The sequence below is a fragment of the Monopterus albus genome, unplaced genomic scaffold (assembly GCF_001952655.1).
Source record: "Monopterus albus unplaced genomic scaffold, M_albus_1.0 scaffold175.1, whole genome shotgun sequence".
NCBI classification, from domain to species: domain Eukaryota; kingdom Metazoa; phylum Chordata; class Actinopteri; order Synbranchiformes; family Synbranchidae; genus Monopterus; species Monopterus albus.
The window spans coordinates 514,317-537,931 of record NW_018128055.1 but is presented as its reverse complement, the minus strand read 5'-3'; the positions used below and the strand labels follow the sequence as shown (position 1 = coordinate 537,931).

Below are 23,615 nucleotides of genomic sequence, written 5' to 3'. Positions count from 1 at the left end.
AGTGGACAAAGTTGAAGGGGCCCAAATACCTTCTCAAGGCACGGTAGTATATAGAAAGATAGTAATAATAATAAAAAAAAAAAGCTTGACATTTTGAGAAATATTCTTAGATGTTTTCTTGCTGGGAGAAGAGCAGACTAACATGAGTCTGATATGAGTGTCCTAAACATGAAATCCATCATCAGCAGGCAGGTAACGTATCTTAGCACAAAGACTGGAAATGGGGGAAACAGTGAGCCTAGCTCTGTCCAGTGGTAACAAAATCTGCCTGCTGCACCTCTAAAGCTCTCAAACAGGCATATCTCATTATTTATTTACAGAAAATCTCTCAGAAAATCAAACACCCTTGCAGCACACTGCTAACTCTTGCAGACACCAGCCCAGTGAAACAAATACACAGATGTGTACCCAGATTTACACAGTGTATAACAGGGCTAGCAATAAGATGGACAGCATCTTTAACAGAACACCAAAAACTAAATCACTTCCTCTCTGACAGTAGGGAGTGCAGAGAGCGTACCTTGGACTCCACGTCAGCGTTGTGGTCATTCTGGAGGAGGAGGGCAGCAGCTTTGGTGTCATCTTTCCGTGCGGCGATGTGCAGCGCCGGGAGGCGGACTTTCCCCTTTGTGTCGTTTTCCAGTAGGAGGGAAACCACCTGATCATGGCCCTGCTGCAACGCCACCGCCAGAGGAGTGAAACCATCCTGTGGACCAGCAAAAACCGTAACACACATCACTGGCTGTCCATAAGATTACTGGAAATAAAGAAACTGCAAATTCAGTCAGTGTCCAGGTGTTACTTCTTCTTTTACTGTATACTGCACTTTATTTTGAGTAAGTTTAGGTAAAAATAAGAGTGTAAAAGTTTGGCTTACAAAGAATAGAATAGAAAACAACTTTACTGTCCAGGTGACTGCTGTCTTTAGTATCACCTCAGATACATGTATTTATCATATCATTATATCAGGCTGCTATCATCCTCACAATGACCATGCTAACATTTACTTATTTGCACTAGTGCACCCCGGCTGCGGCTGATGGAAATGGAATTTGTTTTGCAGGTATTTAGTTATGCCACACATTTTGGTCTGATGAAGGCACTAGATGAAAAGTCAGGGCGTCACCTAAGTGATTACGTTGCATCCTGAGGGGGGTGCGGATGTTTGTATAATGTTTCATAGTCATCCATCTGATAGCTGTTGACATATTTCACTCAAACTTGCCTCATGTTGGCAATAAAGGAAAAGTAAGAGGATCACCAGTCAGTACAGTCCCTCCTCTGGAGGCAGTAAATGTCTTTCTATCAGATGTTTCAGCTCTAAAAAGCACATAGAAACAGCATACACACCCAAACACACGACCGGTGGCTGGAAAAACCCTTCTTATAGCATTGGCTAGGTGGCAGGCGTAGCTGATTTACAGACCGTACTTTGACAAGTATGAAACCGACACAGCTGCCTAGAAACTGTACTTTGCAGCAGTGGGAGGTGAGAGTAATCCCACTGCACTGTAGACTGCAGTACATGTTCACCGCTGTTTTGTTGAAAAGAACTGCCCCATAAATAAATGTGTTTTATAAGGGGAGGATCGATCCAAACAAGGCTGCGTATGTTACAGCTCAGTCTTGCAGGGGTTGCAGTTGGGCATCTGCCAGTGCTGCTGCAGACGATGGATCAGTCTGACACACTCACAACATAGCGCTCGCTTACGCCACAGTTGTCAGACACTGGTTCCTCCCTCTGTAGGCAGCTGAAAACAGCTAAGGTCACTCTGAAGGAATACACACTGCTGCAGCTGCTGCCTGCTCTGCCACTGACTCACCATTTAGTCAGCAGACTAAGCTCTAAAAACAGCTGCCCTGGTTTATGCTTTCTTCTGATAGTAAACACTGATTTCATGCCGTATATTCAGCCTTTGTCTCCTAAATGAGACGCCAGTGGCAGTCACACATTGGCAACAAGAATCTGTTGATCATAATGCTGCAGTGTAATTATGGGGAGGTTAAATGAGGGCTGAAATCATGGTAGCTAATAGAAGCTGTTATGGGCTCAAGAGTGTGTGCACAAACAGCCATCAAGTGTATATGTATAGTATGTGCATGTGTGTGCGTAAGTTTCTTCACCTCAGTGGCGATGCTCTGACTGGAGCCGTTGTCCAGTAAAAACTGCACCACGTCCAGGTGGTTCTCCTGCGCCGCCATGTACAGCGGAGTGAAGCCATTCTGCAAAAGAGTGGAAAACACTGTCCTCTTACTTTGTCTTACCAACAGTCTAAAGTTAATTCTCTATCTGAGAAGCGAAATCCAGCTAATTTTCAGCTAACACAATTATTCAGTTATCAGAATAGATGCAAATACATTTTCTGTCAAACTACTATTCAATTAATCAAAAAATCACTGAATGTCTAGTAAAAATTACAAGGTATTAATGTTTTTGTTTTGAATTTAAATAAAAGCTTTTCTGTAACATCAATAATGTTGTTTAAGCTGTTGTCATGGATTATTCATTTTATTTTTATTTTTAATTAATCTCCAAAAGAGCGATTAAAAAAGAAAGAAAGTAAATACAGGCCCCATAATTTCCTAATAATTCCTAATGAAGTAAGTGTACTGGAATAAAATGTGTAACTTTATACTACTTAAAAAAGAAATGGAAACAATTCTGACACAATATGCATAGTAAATAACCATCGCCTATAGTTTTAATTTTAAAGAATGAGCCAGAATAAGATGTATGGTAATAAACTTTCTCTCTCTATTAGTGTTAAATTCTCTTCTGTCAACAAACTTCACATTTTTGCAGACTGACCTGCTGTAGACAGACTAAAACACATTTCTCTGTTATTTGTACCTGGTGACAGTTACACAAGCTCTTTTCTAGTATCAGCCAACTAACACCAAATGCAAAAACAAATGCTCAGAGGACCAAAGTTATTGCATGAAAAACCCAGTCAGGCTGAGTTTAGTGCAGACTAGGGTGATACTATGATCTAATCCATTAAAATCTCTGCTTACATTAGGTCACTGAGGGCAATGTTGGAAATCAATAAGCAGGAGAACATGACCGAAGGCTGCATCGTATCACTCAGAACTACTTCAACGCAGGGACGTTGTGTCTGACATCTACAACTGCACATGAATGTACTGCTGCTGCAGACCTATCATGGAGCACATACTGTCACCTCTATACTTACCTCACACCTGAAAATGATGCACATAAGAGCTGATCTGGAGCTCAAGTTGAACATGTCTTGTGTGTGTGTGTGTGTTGCAAAACTTAGTAGGAGATCTCCATAGCAACACGAGGATCACTTCAGCATGCAAAAAGCTCCTCTTCCTCCTCCTCTCCTCTTTGTATTTATTCTGGTGTCGCTGCACCAACAGCTTCTCTCGCATAGACCACTCTCTAATAACACATTTCAGTGAATCTTCAGTCAAAATGCAGCTATGACCTGTACAAATAAAGCTAAACTCACCGAAGGCGAACAATTCAACATCTTTTTTTCACATACCTAAACAGAACCTCAAAGTGCATTTGAGAATTAATAAGGTGGGTGTTTGTAAAGTTAAAGAACCAGCTCAACAGTTTGGGAAATCAACTTGTTTTTGCCAGAGTTAGATGAGATGTTCAAAATCACTCTTGTGTTAACAGCACACATTGGAGCTATATCCACAAGGCTGTTAGTTTATCTTATCCTTAAACACTGGAGAAGGGAAAAAGCAGCTAGCCTGGCTCTGTGCAAAGGTAAAAACATCCAGCAGTCCAGTAAAACACCACCACTGACTGTGACTTCAACACTCAACATACTGGACAGTATAACTGAGCTAACACGTCTACTGTATGTCAGAAAAACTGACCGGTATAGGCATCATCAAAGTCCACTTTATGGCAACACAGCTGTATTACTGTAGATTGCATTTGATTATAGAGGCACAGCTGGTGACAAATGAAATGACAAACTAGCAAGTGAACAACATAAACTTTTTATTAAAGCTTTTCCAAAGCAGCATTTTTACCAATTTCTGACATTCTGTAAATAAAAATATAAATCAAATAATCATGGAAATAATCAGTAGATGAATCAGTGACTCAGGGGTTTCCTTGATTTGTCACCCATCTGTAGGTGTCTGCTTTCCTTATGGTGCTGTCCTCTGAGTTAATCTTAAAAATAAAACTTTAAATCATATGATATCACTAAACAAACTATATATTCAATGAATTTTCAATATAGCTCCTCAGTTACAAACCCAGATTTCCTCCTCTGTGCAGCTCCTGCCAAAGCTTTGACACCAACATCTTTATAGTTGCTGTTGTGACCAGATCTGTGTGTGCATGCTGCTGACTACTGAATGTGGGTCGGGCAGCACTGCAGAGCCGCTGACACAGCACACACACAGACACAGATAGTCACTGTGTGTTTAATAGTTGTAAACGCATGAACGTACACACTCAAACACGAATTTCCAACAAAGATGACTTCACAACTGGAGAGTTGTGTGTGAGTGGGAGTGTAAGTGTCTTTCTATGGCTGTATGGACACCATCATTGTGAGGACAGTGTGGCCGGTTGTTGAAGGGTTCCAACTTTGTTTTAGGGTTAAGATTAGAATCAGGGTAAAGCTTGGGGTTGCCGTAGTTAAGGTTCAGGGTTAGGGAATGCATTATGTCCTCCCAGCTATAAAAAGACCAACCTGTGTGTCTTACCTGAGACTGTGCATTGATGTTGGCGCCATGGGTGACGAGCTCCTTCACCACCTCTGCCTGCCCGGCTAGAGAAGCTATGTGGAGGGCAGTGTTTCCTTTCTGCTTTGGAAAACAATGAAAAACATTTTAAAGTCTTTTACAGTAACTTTATCAGTAATTATACAGTAGTGTGTCTTTGTGGGTGCGGCTCATCATCATCACCTGCACAAAGAAACTGTCTATAAAGAATTTGTCTCAAATTCATATTCCTGAAAATTATACCTCTGTCAAATGTATAACCAATACTGTACATATTTTTATTTTTGTAGTGACTGAAGATCAAGGTGAACCAGAAGAGGAACTAGCACGAGATGCAACTGCTGCATCAGAATAGAATTTAATTACTTTCCTCTTGATGGATGCGTTTATCATGTGGAGTTACATCATTGCTGGTTCCTGTTGACTGTCTCACTGTCACGTCATTTAAATACACCACCCAGCCAATAACCGTCATGCACAGGTCAGCACAGACGGCCTCCTTTCACTAAATCACTTCACTCAACTGCTCCGCTAACACAGCCATTTATCTCCTGTAATGCTGCTCAAGCAGTTTGACTTTGAGAAGGAGCTGATGCAGCAAACTACAGCTATGTGTGTGAGAGCTCATGCATACACTGCGTGATTGTGTGTTTGTGTGACACACACCTTGGTAGCTGCATCCACATTGGCGCCATGCTTGATCAGCTCAGCCACCACTTCCACATGACCCTCCTTCGAGGCCAGATGCAGAGCATTCAGACCGTTCTGGAGCGAGAGAGAGAAATTTGGTAATGATGTTGCTTATTAAAGGTGCATTGACTAAGATTTCACACATTGAATAATAAGGTGTGACAGGTGGGGATCACTGTCATTCTCTTCCTCACCGAGCCAGGTGCTTGCTCAGTTTGCTGGGTTATTCCTCTACTAGACTTTACTTTGTAAAGTGTCCTGGGACAACTTTTGTTGGTGCTATACAAATAAAACTGAACTGAAATAAATTGAAAATTTCATTGGATTAATATCTATGTAGTGTTTGTGGGACTGAGTCTAAATATACTACAGTGTGTGTTCATGGTAATGGTGGAGCACCACACCCAGTGCGACCTGCAGCTCACTGATGTGTTTTTAATAGATTACAAGCAACAGTGGAACTTTTTGACACAGATGAATTAAAAAATATATTGTTTGCTCACAGCTGAGTTTGGTGTTTTCATGGGGTTTGTTGACAAGAAGAGGAATGTGAAAAATCCCCAGCCTTAGCCTTTAAACAATTACTTAAAAACTTTTTTATTAACAAATGAAACTGGTGTCCACAGTGGCTGCCCAGATATAGCCATCCATCCATCCTCTATACTGCTTATTCCTGAATAGGGTCGTGGGGGGGCTGAAGCCAATCCCAGTTGACACCCTGGACAGGCCACCAGTTTATCACAGGCCTGACATCTAGACAAACAACCACATACACCCACACTCACTCCTACAGGTAATTTAGAATCTCCAGTCAACCTAAGCTGCATGTCTTTGGACAGTGGGAGGAGGCCAGAGCACCCGGAGAGAACCCACTCAGGCACAGGGAGAACATGCAGACTCCACACTGAGAGGCCCCGGGTAGGTTGGGACTCAAACCCAGAACCTTCTTGCTGTGAGGTGACTGCCCAGATTCAGTGGTCTACAAAATCTACAGTAACTCAGACCACTCTCAGTGAAAAAAGACAAAGACAAAGATTTCCCAGCCAGCTTAGCAAGCTTACCTGGTTACAAATATTGATGTCGACCCCATTCTCCAGGTAGTCTAAAGCTTTCTCTAGGTTCCCAGCCCGAGCTGCTCGTAGATAACAGGCGTTTACATCCGTCTGCAGGAAGACAGAAAGTGGGACAGGATGGTTTGTCATCTAAATCTCACAGCAGGACACACACACACATCCAAACCTAACATCTGGTGCACGTGCACCTGCCTCCAGGACTGTAACCGTCTCTCTCAGGGGAGCAACAGCAACAGAGCAGTTTGCACTGAACCTGTCTTGAGTAAAGACATTATGAAGGTGAGACGGAGCGTCTGCTGTGTGTGCACATATGTACATCTGTGTCTGTGTGATTTCAGGATGGGCTGACCATAAGGGCGGCAGACTGCAAAGACAGAAACTGAGTGTACGTTAGTGGTGTAGAGGGATGCTGGAGAATGACGGGAGGTAAACGAGGCAGTCGGCCAGTGTGAGTCTCTGACTCCACAATTGCAGTGCAGCGCTACAGTCTGCCACACCAATGTCAAACCGTCCCCGTAGGATAAATATTCACAAACTCACTGTCACACACAGACTGTTCTTGATGCATGACACCAAACAGAGCCATGTGAGACGCCAAGCTAGTCATGTCCAAGTAACACTGACATCAATAAGAGCAACATCTACAGTTAGTTTGAACAGGTTATGCTAAAATCTACTATGAGATTATTATTGAGAAAAACATCATAATAACACAGTGAACACATAGTCTATGAACTATATAACTTTTCCTGGACAGCAGCCACTTTGGCCAAAATGACAAGTACACACTGAAATGTAGCTTTACAGTAGCACAAGAACAGGGGAGTGCAGTGGTGTAATGTAAACCACTTTTCACTCTTAAAAATCCTATTTCTGTCTCCATCTCTTGAATCCTTCATTAAAGAGCACAAACTGTGTCCTGTCCTGTCATCACAGGAGTCTCACAGTTGAACAAAATGTTCAAATGCTTTGTGCGTTTCAGCCTCTAAAGAAGCCTTCAAGCTGCCGTAGCTTTCTGGTGGAGTATGTTCAGACAGTACGCAGACAATATGCAGGGCTGAAAAAAAGCCTCCAACTCCTCAGAAATGTTTTTTTTTTTACAGATAATTCTCCTGGAAAGATGCAAGAGCTGCTCATCAATCAAACATAATGCAGTAAAAGATAAAGTTCTTTGTAGTAGAAATAGAAATAAAACATAGAACCTTGAGCTAGCATACTCAGACTAAAGGAGGGCGTGTTCAACTGCTCAAGATGTACATGAACTCACAAAAACAGGCAAAACACAGGGGCGCTAATGACAGGCGTGCAGCACAGACTTTTACTTATTATTTTTGTTTTTGATTGCCAAATTTTAGTCCTGGCTCCATAAATAGCAGTAACATTATGTTCAGTGTACAATCATTAATGGTTTTATTCCCATACATTAGTTCAGATGCTGACCTGTGTAGGTGTTTCTGCCTGAACTAAATGGCCTGGGGTTTAAGTGTACCTTTAAAAACATCACTGTCACATATGATGTGATGTGACAGTGGATTTCAAAATCAAATAGAAAACAGTTTTGCATTATTTAAAGAACTGTCTTGTGCTCAGTGCACCATGACCTTTGTTATAGCAGACAGATTGTTAGCTGAAGCTGGTGTTGGGCTCATTCCCCACACAATGGGTGCATCTTATCAGAGTTGAACATCATACAAACACAAACACAGGCTGTGTTTCCAGTGCCAGCATCCATTTAGCGGGGCAGAGACCAGACGTCAGGAGCTGGCAGCAGACACACCGAAGTTTTGTGAAGTATTACACAGAGCTGTCAAATACATTTTATTATTGGTAACATTATATTTTTAGTCCTTCTAGTTACTATTTATAACATTTAATAATGAATAAATGGTTATTTTCTTTATTTAGGTAATTATATTGTTTGCCTCTGAAAGTAAATCCTTTCCAGCCTGGTGGCATAAATAGTTCATGTCTTTCTTAGATGCTAAGTACACATGTAGTGGAAGTACAAGCTGCAGCTCAGATACATGCACAGTGTGTAATTCTAGCTCTTCATATCAAATTTAAACTCAATTTATTCAGTAGTTAAACCAGGCTTAGTAACTACTCTATGTTCTTTGGCTGTTTAAAGTTTACATTTCTCACTAAACAAGACATTCAGTGAGAATTCTGTCTGCCACTGTTCTAGAAAGGCTTTATGCCATGACAGGCAGTGTGCCGTGCAGCCCTGACATGGGTTGTAAGGCACTGTACTAAGCCTCGGAGTTAAAAGTGGGACCAAGCTTGGCTGCTCATAATCCATCATCAGAATTCCAGTTCAAATTCCAGTTACTTCTTAGAAGGAACTCTGGCCACAGAGCGAAGTGAAGACAAGCTGGGCATTTCCCAGTTTTGTAAACCTGACACCACTAACTGCAGACCACAGCCTGTCAGGGCCTTTATGTTTTCATCACATGACAGAATCCGAAGGCAGAAACATCTGTGCTGATGTGGGCCAATCCGAACAACTGGAAATAAAAGTAAACAGCTCATTCAGTTGTGAGAATCAAATGTCGTCCGTGACAAAATGAACACAAATGCCATGAAGATGATATTTTCAAACTTCCGTTCAGGTGAAAGTAAAGTGCGTCTGGGGGTGTAAGGTAACAACACAGTGGAGGCTTGTTCAGCATTAGCGACGGTGTCATTCCAGTGTCCTTTATTTATCCATGGAAGATATGCACAGAATGCACAGTCGCTCCTTCTCCACAACACACAGCTTCGCCCTCACACAGTTGACCACATTCCACCCTGGAAGCTGCCTCTTGCAACAGACAAGAACCCTGAGGGATGGCAGAGTGTTAGCCACTCACATCAGCCACTAGCTTGTCTGCATTAAATATATTTGAAACACCCGTTCAGTGGCAAACCTTTGAAAACCATACACTACTGTACATTAGATTTATGTTCTCCTGCTTGGTTGTCTTTGCAGGTTTGCACATATCTGTTTTTTATTTTTTACTTCTCCCTCTTGCGCAAACATAAGGAGCATACGCCACTGTCCAAGGTCAGGTGCCTCCACTCACATCACTCTGCAACAAAAGACTGCATCCACACAGCTGTGTACGTTTTTTTGAATTATATATATATAATCACAGTGAAGCAGTTAGGAATGCAAACAGACACACAGGGGTACACACACACATATCCACGCAATGCAGCAGAGTGGTGCAGCAGAGGTGAAACTGCATCCCATCAACGTCCCACCTCCTTCAACAATGTCCCATCACTGGACCGGTTAACGCAACCACAGCACTAAATCCTACTGACTACAAATTCCCCAGTCTTGTTAGCATTAAAGCAGTGCAGCAAGAGAGAGGAGAAGTCTGTTTACAGTCAGAGAGCTCAGTGACTCCACAGTAAAAACTTACTTCTGCCAAATAGTCTGCTGCCTCCTCCACTGCCATGTTTCTCAGCCTGCAGCTCAAAGTGTGAAATCTGAGCACTCACTACTGTACTGTAGCAGCTAGCCTTAGCCTGGAGGCTAGGGAGAGAGGGCAGGAGAGGAGAGGGAGAGGGGGAGGGACAGTGAGAGGGTGACAGTGAGTGAAAGAGTGAGAGAGGTAATGCCATTATGTCACAGCTAAAAATACCTGGCAGGCAGTGAGGAAGTCCAGAGTGTGGAGGAGGAGGAGGAGGGAGAAGGAAGAACTCCAGTCTTAATCTCAAACCAACTCTCCAAAGAACAACACAGGGTCACGGTGTACGTGTGTGTGTGTGTGTGTGTGTGTGTGTGTGTGTGTGAGAACCAACTGGCAAATGTTAAAACAGGATAGAAAAATCAAAGTTTCTTTGAGAACACTTTGTCTTACGGGTCTGTTATAACCAGTGTTGGAAAGTAACTAGGTATATTTACTCAGGTATTTATAATTTACTTGAGTATTGACATTTTCTGCTACTTCATAATTAGACTTCATTATTGTACTATTTACTCCACTGCATTTAAACTAAGTATAGAAGCAAAATGACTACAAACACAACAAGACAAAACAGACACAAAACAACCACAGATGTACAAACCAACTAAAAAGGGTCTGAGGGGTCTTGCTCTACAGGATGTAGGAAGTCGGGGCCCCTTTCCGGGGCCCAGTGTCTCATGACCCACCCATGTGTACCAAAACGTTCAATCCATGGGGCTTTCCATGAATATTTTAAAATGACACAGCAAGCGGAAGCACTGTTTGGAAATACTAGTGTTCGCAGTATATTTGGTGTAGTCATATTGACTGCTGAGGTAGAAACACAAGCACTATGTTACTTATTACATGAGGGAAAGTATTGGGTGTCGCAACAGGCACAGGTGCACTATTACAAAAGGACCTGCTCACGGAAACAGCATGAGCACGTCTCCTTCTGGTAAGTTCATACATAAATCAAACCTTACATGGCTAACATTTTAACAAACTTCATAGAAACTGTTTTACACCCAAACTGTTTGCTTTCTTCTCAGAGGAGCCACACAGCCTCGTCTTCGTAAAATCACACAGCCGGTACAGAATGATGGTATGTGACGCAGCGACACGCAACCTGCTCCGACAGTGCCAGTGGGACTATTTCACTGTCTGCCTAAGCTCATTATAAAATAATTCATATGATTTATCAACCAATGCTACTCAAAATACCTGATTTAGTTAGAAAATTCATTGGTAAATATATTGATAATCAATTAATTCATTCACTATTCAAAAAATTAAGTCATTTCTTATGTAAAGTTACAAACATTTTCTGGTTCCATGTCCTCAAATGTCAGAATTTGATGCTTTTCTTTGTTGAATCTGATGGTAAATTTAACAAGTCTGGGCTGTTGGTGAAATTAAACAAGTAATTCAGATACATCACCTTGAGCTTTTGGAAATCATAGTGGGCACCTTTCATTGCTTTCCAACATTTTACAGCCAAAGCAATTCATCGACAAAAGTTTACAACAGAAACAAGTATTTGATTGGTTCAAAATCGACTGCAATATTCTTTGGTGTTTTTATTGTATTGTACTTTATTACGTTTTGGTTTTATGTAACATTTACATATTGCAGTAAAACAACCTCGAAAGGCATTCTCAAATGAAATGTACTGTATTACCATTATTCATGCCCTTGCGAACCACCAGGGGGCCACAGACCATTGATTGAAACCTCTGCTCTATCGATATAAAAACAACTGAAGGTACTATAAGGTACATATATGTATTTTTCTCTGCAAACGTCAGTTCTGACATACATTTTGCTTTTCTCTTTGCTACAGCTCAGAGTCGTGCTGCTGACAGTGGCAGCTCATCAGTCCCCTCTGCCCACAGACTGTAGTGACGTCTACAGGGCTGGTTCAGGCCTGGACGGGGTGTACACAATCTACCCAGCAGGCCCCACCTCTCCTGTGCAGGTTTATTGTGACATGAGCAAGGATGACCTCGACAACTCTGCAGAAAAGTGGACGGTGAGGATGGAGAAACAAACCAAGCTCACCCCTCTTTATACAACCTTCAGACACATGGGGCTTTGTCGAGTCTGATCTACACAGAAGCATCAGCAACAGTATGTTTCGGCAAGAATTCTTCCCTCAACCCCACAAACTGTTTTGCTCCAACTCACATAGCAAAAAAATTCTCGTTTCAGCATCTCAAACGAAAATACTATCTGGTGTCTATAGTACTGGATATGACAGGGCAGCAGACTGAAAACTGTTGGGGTTTGAAATGTTTAATAGATAAAACAAAGCTTTGTCACTAAAAAACGAAACAAGGTCAAACCAAAACAATGAGCTGCAAAAACTAATGCTCCATACGTTACACATTTGATCCACTTTAAAAAATAAGAACACTAATTATCTTCAGTTTCTCTCTCTTTGTTCACTTTTATGTCTCACCCTGTTTGTTGAAACTCTATCTAAAAACCAGGTCATTCAGAGAAGACAAGATGGCACAGTGAACTTCTTCATGAAATGGGAGCACTATAAATCTGGATTTGGCACTGCTGCTGGAGAGTACTGGCTGGGTACGTCAGGAACTCTGTGTTTACAACTTTGAGATCTAGTATACACTTTTTAGCTCGACAGTTCCCTAAAGACCACAAAGTATGTCCAAGTATTAGGAACATTAAATGTAGTTCACATGAAAAAAAAGCTCCCTGAAGTGACGTTTCAGTTTTCTTGTTTTAGTCCATTAACAATCCAACAGTCTAGTACTCACAAAATACAGAAAAGCAGAAAATTCTCACTGGTGAGAAGCTGGAATCAGAGATTAATCGATTATCAACGGAAATTTATTTCCTCTCAACATATGGTTAATGTTCTGGAAGAACACTGATTCTGGCGACTGTGGGCTCTACAGCATTAACATTGGCTCACACAGTCTCCTTACTTGAGTGAAGCCGGTTCTCTGTGATCACAGCTGCCTCGCTTTTCGTCTTTCAGGCCTGGAGACAATGCACCTGTTGACCCAGGCCAAGAGCTACGAGCTGAGGGTGGACATGGAAGACTTCGAGGGCCAGAAGGTCTATGCCCAGTACTCTTCCTTCTCTGTTGGTCCAGAGTCAGAGGGATACAAGCTAAACCTGGGAAGCTTCACCAAGGGAGCAGCAGGTGGGACACTCTTCAAACAACCATTCATCAACTCCAGTCTCCTCTTTTATTTATTTATTTTAACTCCAGCCTCCTCACAGACTTTGTCAGACTATGACATTTCCTGACTTCCTCCTTTGCACCAATCATAATTATGTCAGCCTCCAGAGGGCGCTGTCACTTGAATGTAAACGTTATTTTAGGGCCCAGGCATTGTGAAATTTATCTAGAGGTTGGGTTGCAGTTAATGTTAACAACCTCTAGTCCTAACACCTAACTATACACCATAAGCCTACACCCAACTGTAAGACTACCAAAGTGAACAACTTCCAGCTAATATCGCCAACTTCCTGCCAAGGTTGGCAGCCTGCTGCTTGCACCAACAACCGATGGGGGTGGGGTCTATGACAGGGTTTTATATGCACCGTTTTAACATGCACTTCAAATACACAGTGTTAGTATAGTGTTCTTCTTCCTTGACCTCAGTCAACTGTCTTATATATCAGTGTAGAGTTTTGTAGCATTTGTGTTGATCAGTGTTTTCTGGGTTTCTCCATCAGGAGACTCTCTGAGTCTTCACAATGGACAGAAATTCACCACCACTGACAGAGATCAAGATACGCATCCAAACAACTGTGCCAGGCTGACCTATGGAGCATTCTGGTATGACGCGTGCTTTGGTGCTAACCCCAACGGGATCTATGCCTGGGGACCCTCACCACATGCAGCCGGTGTACAGTGGGTTAAGTTCAAAGGGCTCGATTATTCCCTAAAAACCATGATAATGAAGATAAGGCCTGTTGCACCTGTACCAAACTGAAAACCAGCAGTTTATCTACACCTCTACTGGTCAAATGCTCACTGAAGCACCAAATGGGTGTTAATCCACAGCTGAAAATAGTCCCCAAGAAATGTATTTACTACTGCTGTTTGAGTAACATTATTTAAAAATTGCATCAACGTGCTATTTTAGGAAATTATACTTTTAAGAAAGGGATGGTGTTTTCATGGTATTTGATGACGGTAACAAAAATAGACCAGCCATCAGTTAAAAAAATAAATATAAAGGACTGAGGTGGAGGGTTTCACCTACCAAGTGCTCCCTCATTCCTCTGCAGAAAGAAACTCTACAAAGGTCTCAGAGCTGTCCAATGAGCAAATCAGATCTGTGTCCAAACACACAGTTTACAGAATTATTTACTGTATCACGCTGTCCTCATTCTGAGACATGTTGCATGTTGGTGTTTACAAAATTCATTAAAAAATAATTCCATAAAAAAGTAAACAGCCCATTTGTGTGTGTGTGTGTTTGGCATTTTATCATATATCCCCTTTTAAATAGTATTATATAATGTCCAAATAGTGGAGACCCTATAGCTGGTGCCAAAACAAATCACATGGGTGTCACATTTTATCAATACCACTTCTTCTTATCGATCCACTACTTTATCAGCCTTATTGATTCTTTGCCACTACCAGACAAGAAAAGCAATGCATTCAGAGCAGATTCAGAATCCATTCATGTTTTGAGAACAGTAACAGTGATGTTTAGAAAAGGTCTCTCCCTGGAAAAAATGTACAACTTGAATTCACAACAAAATCAATTATATTGTTGGAATTAAAACGTGAAGCTTAAAAGAAAAGCAAAAGAGAGAAAACTGTCACAATAACTCAGCCATCCTGTGTTTTTTTTTTTTTTTTTTTTTTTATACTGGTGATGTTGATCCATTAGATTTAGATGTTAGAATTTATTCTATGTGATCAATTAGGCTGCAAACAGTCAGCTTTACGTTAATCTTGTTCATTACAATTAGCTTTAAGCCTAATGAGTGTGATCTCGCTAAAACATGCTGGTGAATAGGAAACAGACTCATTGACATAATGCATTCCCTAGCCCCTTATCCTAAAGTCAGCCATCATAAATAAATGCCTAACCACCAACCATTCTCCAGCCTAAACCTAATTCACAGAGCTGTCATGGCTGGTCATTCATTTCCAGGTCCTATGTCGGCCCCTACTGGCCCCTCAGTAGCACTGCAACAGTCACTGCAGCATAGAAAAGCATTTGTACAATGTGTGGAAATGTAAACAACAGGAACTGTTTGCCACAGTTTGTTGTAAAGAAGAGTGATAAACATACACAGAACATATTTCAGTACTGTTATAAAATTGTACCAAGACTCACATAAGTACATGTGTATTTGTCTAAAAAAAGGACTGTGATATGTATCATACTGTGAAATCAATGGGGAGATAAAGGCAACTTCTGTGTGTGTATGTCCTGTCCCTGATTGGCTGTCGAGTGCTGCAATCTGATTGGCTGCTTTGCTACTGCAGTCTCAATATCCTCACAGCACTTGACATACAGACTGAGGAGGATGGAAACTCAGTGTCCAAACTCTTCAGCCTCTTTTATTTCTGTCTTTCTCTTTACATTTCATTGCAGTGGAATATGAGAGACTCCAAATCTATAATCTTTCATATTTGTGGCCATATTTTTAGCCTCTTTTTAAGATGTTCCAACTCCAGACATCAAACGCACATACTGTGCGTCAAGAAACCCTCCCTTCAGATATTTCTCATTGCCAGCTGCTGCTGTCCCTCAGTGGTTGCTTTGCTCACTCTTCACTTGATGACTGCTGATGACGGTGCTCTGCTGCTGCTGGATTACAGGCACTGTGCTGATGTAGGCTTGTGTGCACATGTATATGGGCATGCATGGTGACTGATAAGCAGGTAAATACACTGGAAAACCAGAGGGCAAACAAAGAATCAGACAGCAAGACCCAGACACAAACATCAGTGCAGTCTCAGCTGCATGGGTGTGAAAAACTAATACTCAATGTGGCTGTACTATTGCAAAAGGTAAACAGAAGAGGTCAAAGTAGGAGTGCCTGTAAGACAGAAGGAAAGCTACTGCAGCACTGCTCTGTTAATCTCCTCTGACAGAGACAGAGTGCTGGTCATGAATAAATTAAGAGGCCAAAAGCATACACAGTGCAGCAAGAGGGATGTGCAGGCATGAGACTAACCACACCATCTGATACACTTCACAATACTTGTAGCACCTCATTTACTGAGAAACAACAACTACCGAGAACAAAGAATTAAAGTTTGACTGGATTTTTGACTAGGAGTGAGCAGCAGATCCAGGGGGTGGTCAGTGCCATGCCTGGCTAAACCCCTGGATCTGACTGGCCCTTCCTGCCAGAGTCAAAATGTGATGACTGTCAGTATTAATGAATGGAAAATTAAAAACAATGACAAGTTGTTGTCAATAATACAACTAACATTCTTCTGGTGCTTTGTAATTGATGTTGGTCAAATTATTTCAAAATACACTTGGTAAATGTTTATGTCTTGCATGCAGCATGATATTTACAATAACTTCTCCAATTGTGTAGTTTTGAACTACTAGGCATGGCTTATTATTTCATAAAACATTTTTATGCCATTCAAATGTGCCACCCCTTTCTGAGTCTGTGCCCCAGCCTGGCCACCCAAAATTTTCTAGATCAGCCCTTGGATGCTGCAGGAACAGCAGTACATTGATCTAATGCTAACATCAGCATGCTCACAATAACAATGCCAATATTTAGCATGTAGTGTTTACAATGTTCCGCATCTTACTTTACTGTGTTAGCATGCTAACATGTGCTAAATACCATAATATAGAGAGTAGCTGATGCTGATGGGAATGCCATTATTTTTGCAGGTATTTAGTCATAAATCTAGGTAGAGAAATTTTAACCTGCCAGTGGCTCTAGATGAAATGTGACTTTACAACGCTCTGAGCAGCACCAACAACCTTCCATTCACTTTCACTCTACATGTATACTGCCAAATACTTTTTTGGTATTTTCACAATTCCCTCCAGCTATCATTGAAAAATAATTATCTACTCAGTGGATGTAACCATGACACCAGAGTCCATGTGGGCGACAGCTTCATATCACCTTCTGTGCCACTGGTGACAATGGAGGCAAAGCTCCAATATGAAGAGGTATTAATCTCTTCGTTTATTGTCTCAGTGAACACTTGGATAAACACTATGAAAAATGAGAAGGATTCTGAAAAGCTTGCTGCTGTTATGAAACACCCACATGATTTCCTGATATACTGCAGGGCTTTACATTTTAAGCCTTGGTTGAAAGATAAGTGCAGATAAGTGGAGGACATTGTTAGGATAGTTGTCATGTACATATGAAAAGATTATATTCAAAAGATCTATAACAACTCTGGTCACTGGTAAAAACTGGGACTGTAGTGATTCCATTAATCTATCGGGGCTTGTCACTGAATAACGGTGTAGTTTTTTTAAATATCAGAAAATAGTCAATAGCCAAATATAAAGTACTTAACTTGTTTGTTTTGTCCAAACATCTGTATAAATTAGAGTTAAAGTTTATTATCATTATTATTATTACTTAGTAACAACAATAAAATTACGTTTGGCAACACTCTCATACATCGGCAAAAGTACCAAATGACAATATAATAAAAGCACAAGAAAAAAAACAAATACTATACTCAATACTATACTATACTCAACTTATACTCAATGCAATGTCAAATGGACCAAAGCATTAAATCCAGTTCACAACAGTAAAACAATTATCAAAAGTGTTTTCATTTCAATCAGGAGTCTGACAGCATCATAGGCAAAACAGACCATCTGTTTTTCAATGCAGTATTTTCTTATATTATGTAGGCCATTAATCAAATAATGAAATAGCATGAAATTAATTAAACGCCATAACCATATTAACTGATGGCAAAAATAAGTCTTAAATGCAGCCCTGACAGCAGCCGGACAATTTGTACAAGAAAAAAATTCTCTTTTAGTTACTGTAGCTACAGTGGTCACTACAAACTCTACTCTCTCTGCTATACAACACAACTCTGTCTGTAAATGCTGAATACATATAAACAAGGAGGTGTTTCATTTCAGTCAGATTCATATAATGACATTGCGATGCTACTGTGCTAAACACTCATCTGGCAGCTGTAGAAATGAAGAAACAAAAGCAGTGTCATTCTCAGTGCAATGCCGAGGCAGGATGGGCTGAATCTGCTGAGACTCATGTGTGTATGTGTAGAAATGAATGGACTGTCCCAGTTCTTGGCGTCAATCTCTTGCTGCAGAGGAGAGAATAGAGCTGCAGGGAGGTGGAGGAAGGGAGGATAAAAGGCCCCACTAACAACATCCTCATCTTCTCTCTACTCCAGTTTCCTCCTCTAGTCAGATATTCCACTTAATCAGTCATTCAGTTTGATCTAACTCTGTACATCTTCTCTAACTCCCCTTCAGTTTAATTTCATCCTATCTCTTCATTGCAGTATGTTCTGGATGTGTTACCCCCCCACACACACACACACCTCCACAAACCCATCCTCATCTTCGCCATCCTCCAATCACGATGCCTGACAGGCTCTGTACAAATCCTCTGGCCCAGCAACCCCCTCTACAGCATGTCTGCCAATCCAGCACCTCTGCTCCATCCCCAGGCTCCTCTCTCCTCCTCTAACCCTCCTTCCATTTCAAGTATTATCTTGGCATTCTACTCTATCTTGTCTCTACTCCAGCTGCTGCTTCTCCTCTGCTTGGTAATGGAGTCATTTTTGCCAAGTGTTGTCAGATTTTCATTGTTGGTATCTAGTGCTCCAGCTTTTGGATGCTTCTCCTTCCTTTTCAACTCTGCATTCTTCACATGACAGAAATAAGTACTTTTTGTTTTTGGCTCATCAGTCTGTAAGGAGTAAGAAAACCAAACAATGTTAGTATTTCATCAAAAGAAAAAGCTGCAACAATAGGAATGAAGGAGAGAGAAGTGTGCATTAAGGTGGCTAAATGTCATTATTTTGCTGATCTTTGTTGTTCATTGAGTCCGTTCTCACATTTTTTACTGCCAAACAATTCTCCAAAATCCCCTTTCCCCTTTGATTTATCAGTGGCCACTGTATTAAGTACACTAGTACAATCTAAAACAATCCAGTACAGCAGCTCTGCTAGAAATTCTACTTGTATGAAGCTTAGAAATGCTCAGCTTTTTTTAAAGAACAAAAATAAAATAATCAGTGAGTGCATAACATAACACAGACCAATATTATTTCCATGTTAAGGAAACCATTGTAAAAGCCACTGTAAATGGATCCTGCCCTTTGTCTGTGTGTGTGTGCGCATGTGTGTGAGTGCTATTTTAAAAGAGGACAGAGCAGAGGTCAGTTGGAGCCGACACAGTCTGGAGTCACACATCACTAAAAGCATGAGGTCCAAAACAATAAAGGAAACAAGTGGGAGGCGAGAAATGATGCCAACAGCTCCGACTCAGAGTAGTGTTTTCATTACACTTCCTGGAAGCCCATTTGGTTACACACACTGGTTTTGTCCTGTTGCCAATTTCAATCCATGCTGAAAGCAATCTCTTCCACTGCCTTGGAAGGTCAGCCACACACATGGCTTTTTTCCACAAATGTCAATATTCATGTTACAGTTCCCAAGCATGTATTTAGTTTCAACTGTGTTAAGCCAGCTAGGGGGACAGATTAACAGCCTGGATAAAAACCTAGCAGAGCAGTTACTCAATCAGCCAAGTTAAACCAGTCAGTCACCCACACAATCAGACAGAAAGCCTCTTAATGAATGTATGTATCATACAGCCTGCTCAGTCAGTCAGTCAGTCAGTCAGCTCACCAGCCAGCCAATCAAAAAGCACGACTGCAGTTCTACAGAAGACATTATTTGTTCATGCTGTGCAGCTTAAAGGCATAGCATGGGCTCGAGGATCAATGGAGCATGCATCTACAGTAATAGATTTAATGGCAGCTCCTGAGAGTAGGCACTGGTGCTCGTTATGCATGTCTGTTGTTTTTCAGCTTCCCATAAGGACCATACACATCACACAGAACACAGCACCCAGGATGCATTACTGAATCAATTTTATAAAAGGTGCAAGTGAAATCAGTAGTGCATACAGTACCATAAAACATGTAAAGCAGTAGGAATGTGCATGTCTGGCAGAGCAAGAGATGCAGACAGAAGAACCTATCAAGTGAAAGCATTAAGCATTAAGAAATACAGAACTTCTCACCCCCCATGTCTCTTTCATTTCTGTTTGTGTCCTAATCAGAATCAGAATCAGCTTTATTGGCCAGGTGTGTCAGACATACGAGGAATTTGACTCTGGTACATCAGCTCTCAATATGTACTGTATGTACATATCCTCATGCAAGGGGCAAGTAAACAGTAAACCAACATAAGGCTAGTATAACTAAATAAGAAGTATTAACAAGCAACAAACTAAGCAGTGTAAACAGGCAGTAAACAATGCAGACAGACAAAGGAATGCTCATTGTGAACGCAATAAATAGGAATAAAAATAAAGTAGTTTAAAATAGAGACCTGTACGGATCTGTATAAAATAAATGAGGGTTATTGTCCAGTCATACTGTCGTTGGTTAAGTGTTCATCAGAGTGATGGTCCGGGCGAAGAAACTGTCCTTGTGTCTGGTTGTCTTGGCGTACAGTGACCTGTAACACAGTCCAGAGAGGAGGAGTTCAAACTGTTTGTGTCCCAGGTGTGAGGGGTCTGCAGTGATCCTCTCCGCCCTCCTTTTGACCCGTGAGGGGTACAGGTCCTCCATGGAGGGCAGGTTCACACCAATGACCTTTTCTGCATTAAACTAAACGTAATAAAGTTCAAGCTTCAGATGTGTGGGCAGATGTTTTTTTAAAAAGTATTTGGTATTTCTTGATTTAAAAAGGAACATAGTCAGGATATTGTTAGCATAGCAACAGAGGCAGAGGAAACATCTATACTAATTCTAACATGCTGACCAAAAACTCTGAAGCAGGCTATAAATGATGCCGTATCTCATGATGTGACTCTCGCCTTGCTTTACCAGGAGGCCTAACTGTCGTTTTTCAAGAAATGCTTTTAGGTGAAGCACTTATCTATGGACAGAGCCAGGCTAGCTGATTCCACCTGCCTTCAGTCTTTAAAGCCTTTTTCAGACATGCACCAAAAACCTGAAATTATCTACCCGGGGGATGTGAGAACGGAAATGTCTGAGTCAGTCGACCCAGACCTTAAGCAGACTTTACTCTGCCAGCTCCCTAGTACAAAGTCCACGTAAAGTCCAAGTGAGCCGGATTAAGCCCATGTAAGAAAACATCAGCATACAGTCCAGAGTATTTGCAGCGAGCTAGTGGGCATGTTAATGATGTTCTATCATGTGTCCAGCGAGAAACCACAAGAATAAAGAAAGCTCTGACCTTGGTCCAGGCCTGATACTGTCTGGAGTTCATGTGTGAAAACAGCTTATGTTAGGCTATGCTAACACATCCTGACTTTGAATCTGTAGATTGATCTCATTCTCCTCATCCAACTCTCAGAAATAAGCAAATATATACAGTATAATTACAAATTGTTGAAATGTTTCTTTAAGTAACAGAAGGAGGGTGCAGAAAAAATAAAAACAAAGACACTAGCACTGACACTGACATGTGGTGTAGTGTAGTATCGGTTAAATCTACATTGTTAAGAGAGAATGAAGAAGCCAAGCTGGGTATAGAGATAGCTGAAGACAGAGAAGTGGGATGAGGTGAAGTGAAGTGAGGCGAGGAAAAGACAAGAAAGGTAATTGAGGTGATGTGATCCAAGGAGAGAGAGGATATTTTTGTGCCCTGGTGCCAAGAACCGGCCCAGGACAGACAGCATTATAGATTTACCTTGAGCGAGCCCAGGATAGCTGATATCCCTCTACAATACGCTACAAACACAAAGTGCTGATGTCACCCTACACACAAAACTACTGCAACACGTTTCCCTCACCTGTTGCCTTAATAGGAACACCACAAGTCTGATTACATAGGCTTGGATTTCAGTTTGTGCCATCAAGGTCAAACCTCCCTGCTCCATTTCTAGTCATTACATGAATACGCCTCAGTGCTGGTTGAAAGCATGTAGATTTATTTCAGCTATTTATTTGGTCTAACTGCTGCTTTACATGGTCATAATGCAGAGACTGATGCTGAATTCTCACTGGGGAGAATCCAACATGGTGAAGAGGATTAATATACAGTACGCTGATGCTTTTAAATCAATATCTGTGTCAAAATTTAGCCAGTGTTGTATTTTATAAGAACCTTAATGTTAAATACAGTACAACTGTGGCAGAAAAAATGGGATCATTACATTATGCGAAAGAAAACAAGGACTGGTGTTTGGTCGTCAGAGGTCATTTGTATAAAAGCTATGGTGAAAAGTCATTAAAATCAGAGGGAATATAGTTTTAGGCAGTCTTGACTGGGAGACATTCATAGTGTTACACTGTTTTTCACATGAAAGGTGCCACAAATGGTGTAACAAATGAAAAAGGGAGCTACAGAGGTGAGAACTCAGTTTCCCTAACTGTGTTTCCACCGATGGAACCAGGGAGATAACTTCACTCCCTGCTCAGCGGGCAGCACTTTCAGAAGGTTCAGGAACTTTCTGGTTGGTGCTTGGTGATAAGAATGCTGGAGTTTTGTTAGGTGTCATGTTTGTGAATAATCAGGATTTTATCATCAATGGACTTTATTGTGCATTTTTGCAGAGGTTGAGATTATATGGGTGAAAATGAACTTTTCTCTAATCTTTGATTTTTATATTATATTATATATATAGTATACATTTATCTATTTGGGCCTCTAACAATTAATTAAATGAAACCATGTTAGAAGTAAAAGTTTCCAAGAACCATCTTCATTTGAAATTAATTTGTAATTACAGCTGTCAGATGTAGATTTATGAAAAGACCAGGCACTTTTTAAAACAAAGCTAAAGGCTTTCTTATTCACCTTGCTGTTTATACCGAACTCTTTTACCAGTATTGCTGCACAATCTTTTTTCTTATGAAAAGTAGATGAGTAGAAATACAGCATGGCATAAAATGGTTCAGCTGCTACCTGACCGCCACCCTGACTTCCTACCTCTCCATCCATTTTGACCTTGATGCTAATAAGGTTACTGGTATTGAATCCGTGGACTAATGAAGGCCTCAGGCTACAACACACCAACATGCACACAAGCCTAAATGTCAGCATGAACACACACAGCCAGTCACAAGCACACACCTGCACCAGTTACTCAAACACTGACCCATACTTCTATGTTGAATTCATCTGTGACTACAGTTATGATGATTTACTCCAAGTCAGACTTATTGATCACCATACAGATGTGTGTCTACCATTAAGTATTAACTTTGTCCTTGCGCAGTGACGCATGTACACACACACACACACACACACACACACACACACGCACACCTAACTGCAGGGCGTGACTGCTAACACTTCCTCCGCTGAATTTGCACACCTTTCATATTAAAAATCCATGTTGACTCACACCACACAGTTTTCAGCAGAGGGTGGGAGGCACAGTGTGACGGTATGAAGCAGGACAGAAAAATGTTTTCTTGCAGGAGGTTAACATGGAAACAGTGTGGTGTGGCTGAGGGCATATTAAGAGTCATTACAACAATGACATGTTTATAACT

At 41.1% G+C, this 23,615-nt stretch overlaps 1 protein-coding gene across 25 annotated transcripts in view; it reads right to left on the bottom strand.

Moving 5' to 3' along the window:
* The window catches only part of ank3b (ankyrin 3b), a 128,474-nt gene that overhangs the window by 73,790 nt on the left and 31,069 nt on the right, over nt 1–23,615 (bottom strand). For 21 of the 25 annotated variants that reach the window (XM_020616519.1, XM_020616517.1, XM_020616513.1 and 18 more), the window contains exons 2-6: nt 6,474–6,575; nt 5,389–5,487; nt 4,705–4,806; nt 2,125–2,223; nt 521–706 (exon numbers count right to left, since the gene is read on the bottom strand). In XM_020616519.1, the coding sequence (XP_020472175.1) occupies nt 521–706; nt 2,125–2,223; nt 4,705–4,806; nt 5,389–5,487; nt 6,474–6,575 (588 nt within the window). Of the gene's footprint in view, nt 1–520; nt 707–2,124; nt 2,224–4,704; nt 4,807–5,388; nt 5,488–6,473; nt 6,576–9,892; nt 9,982–23,615 lie in introns of those variants that run through there. The other 4 variants (XM_020616509.1, XM_020616512.1, XM_020616536.1 and 1 more) reach the window with 2 other exon arrangements.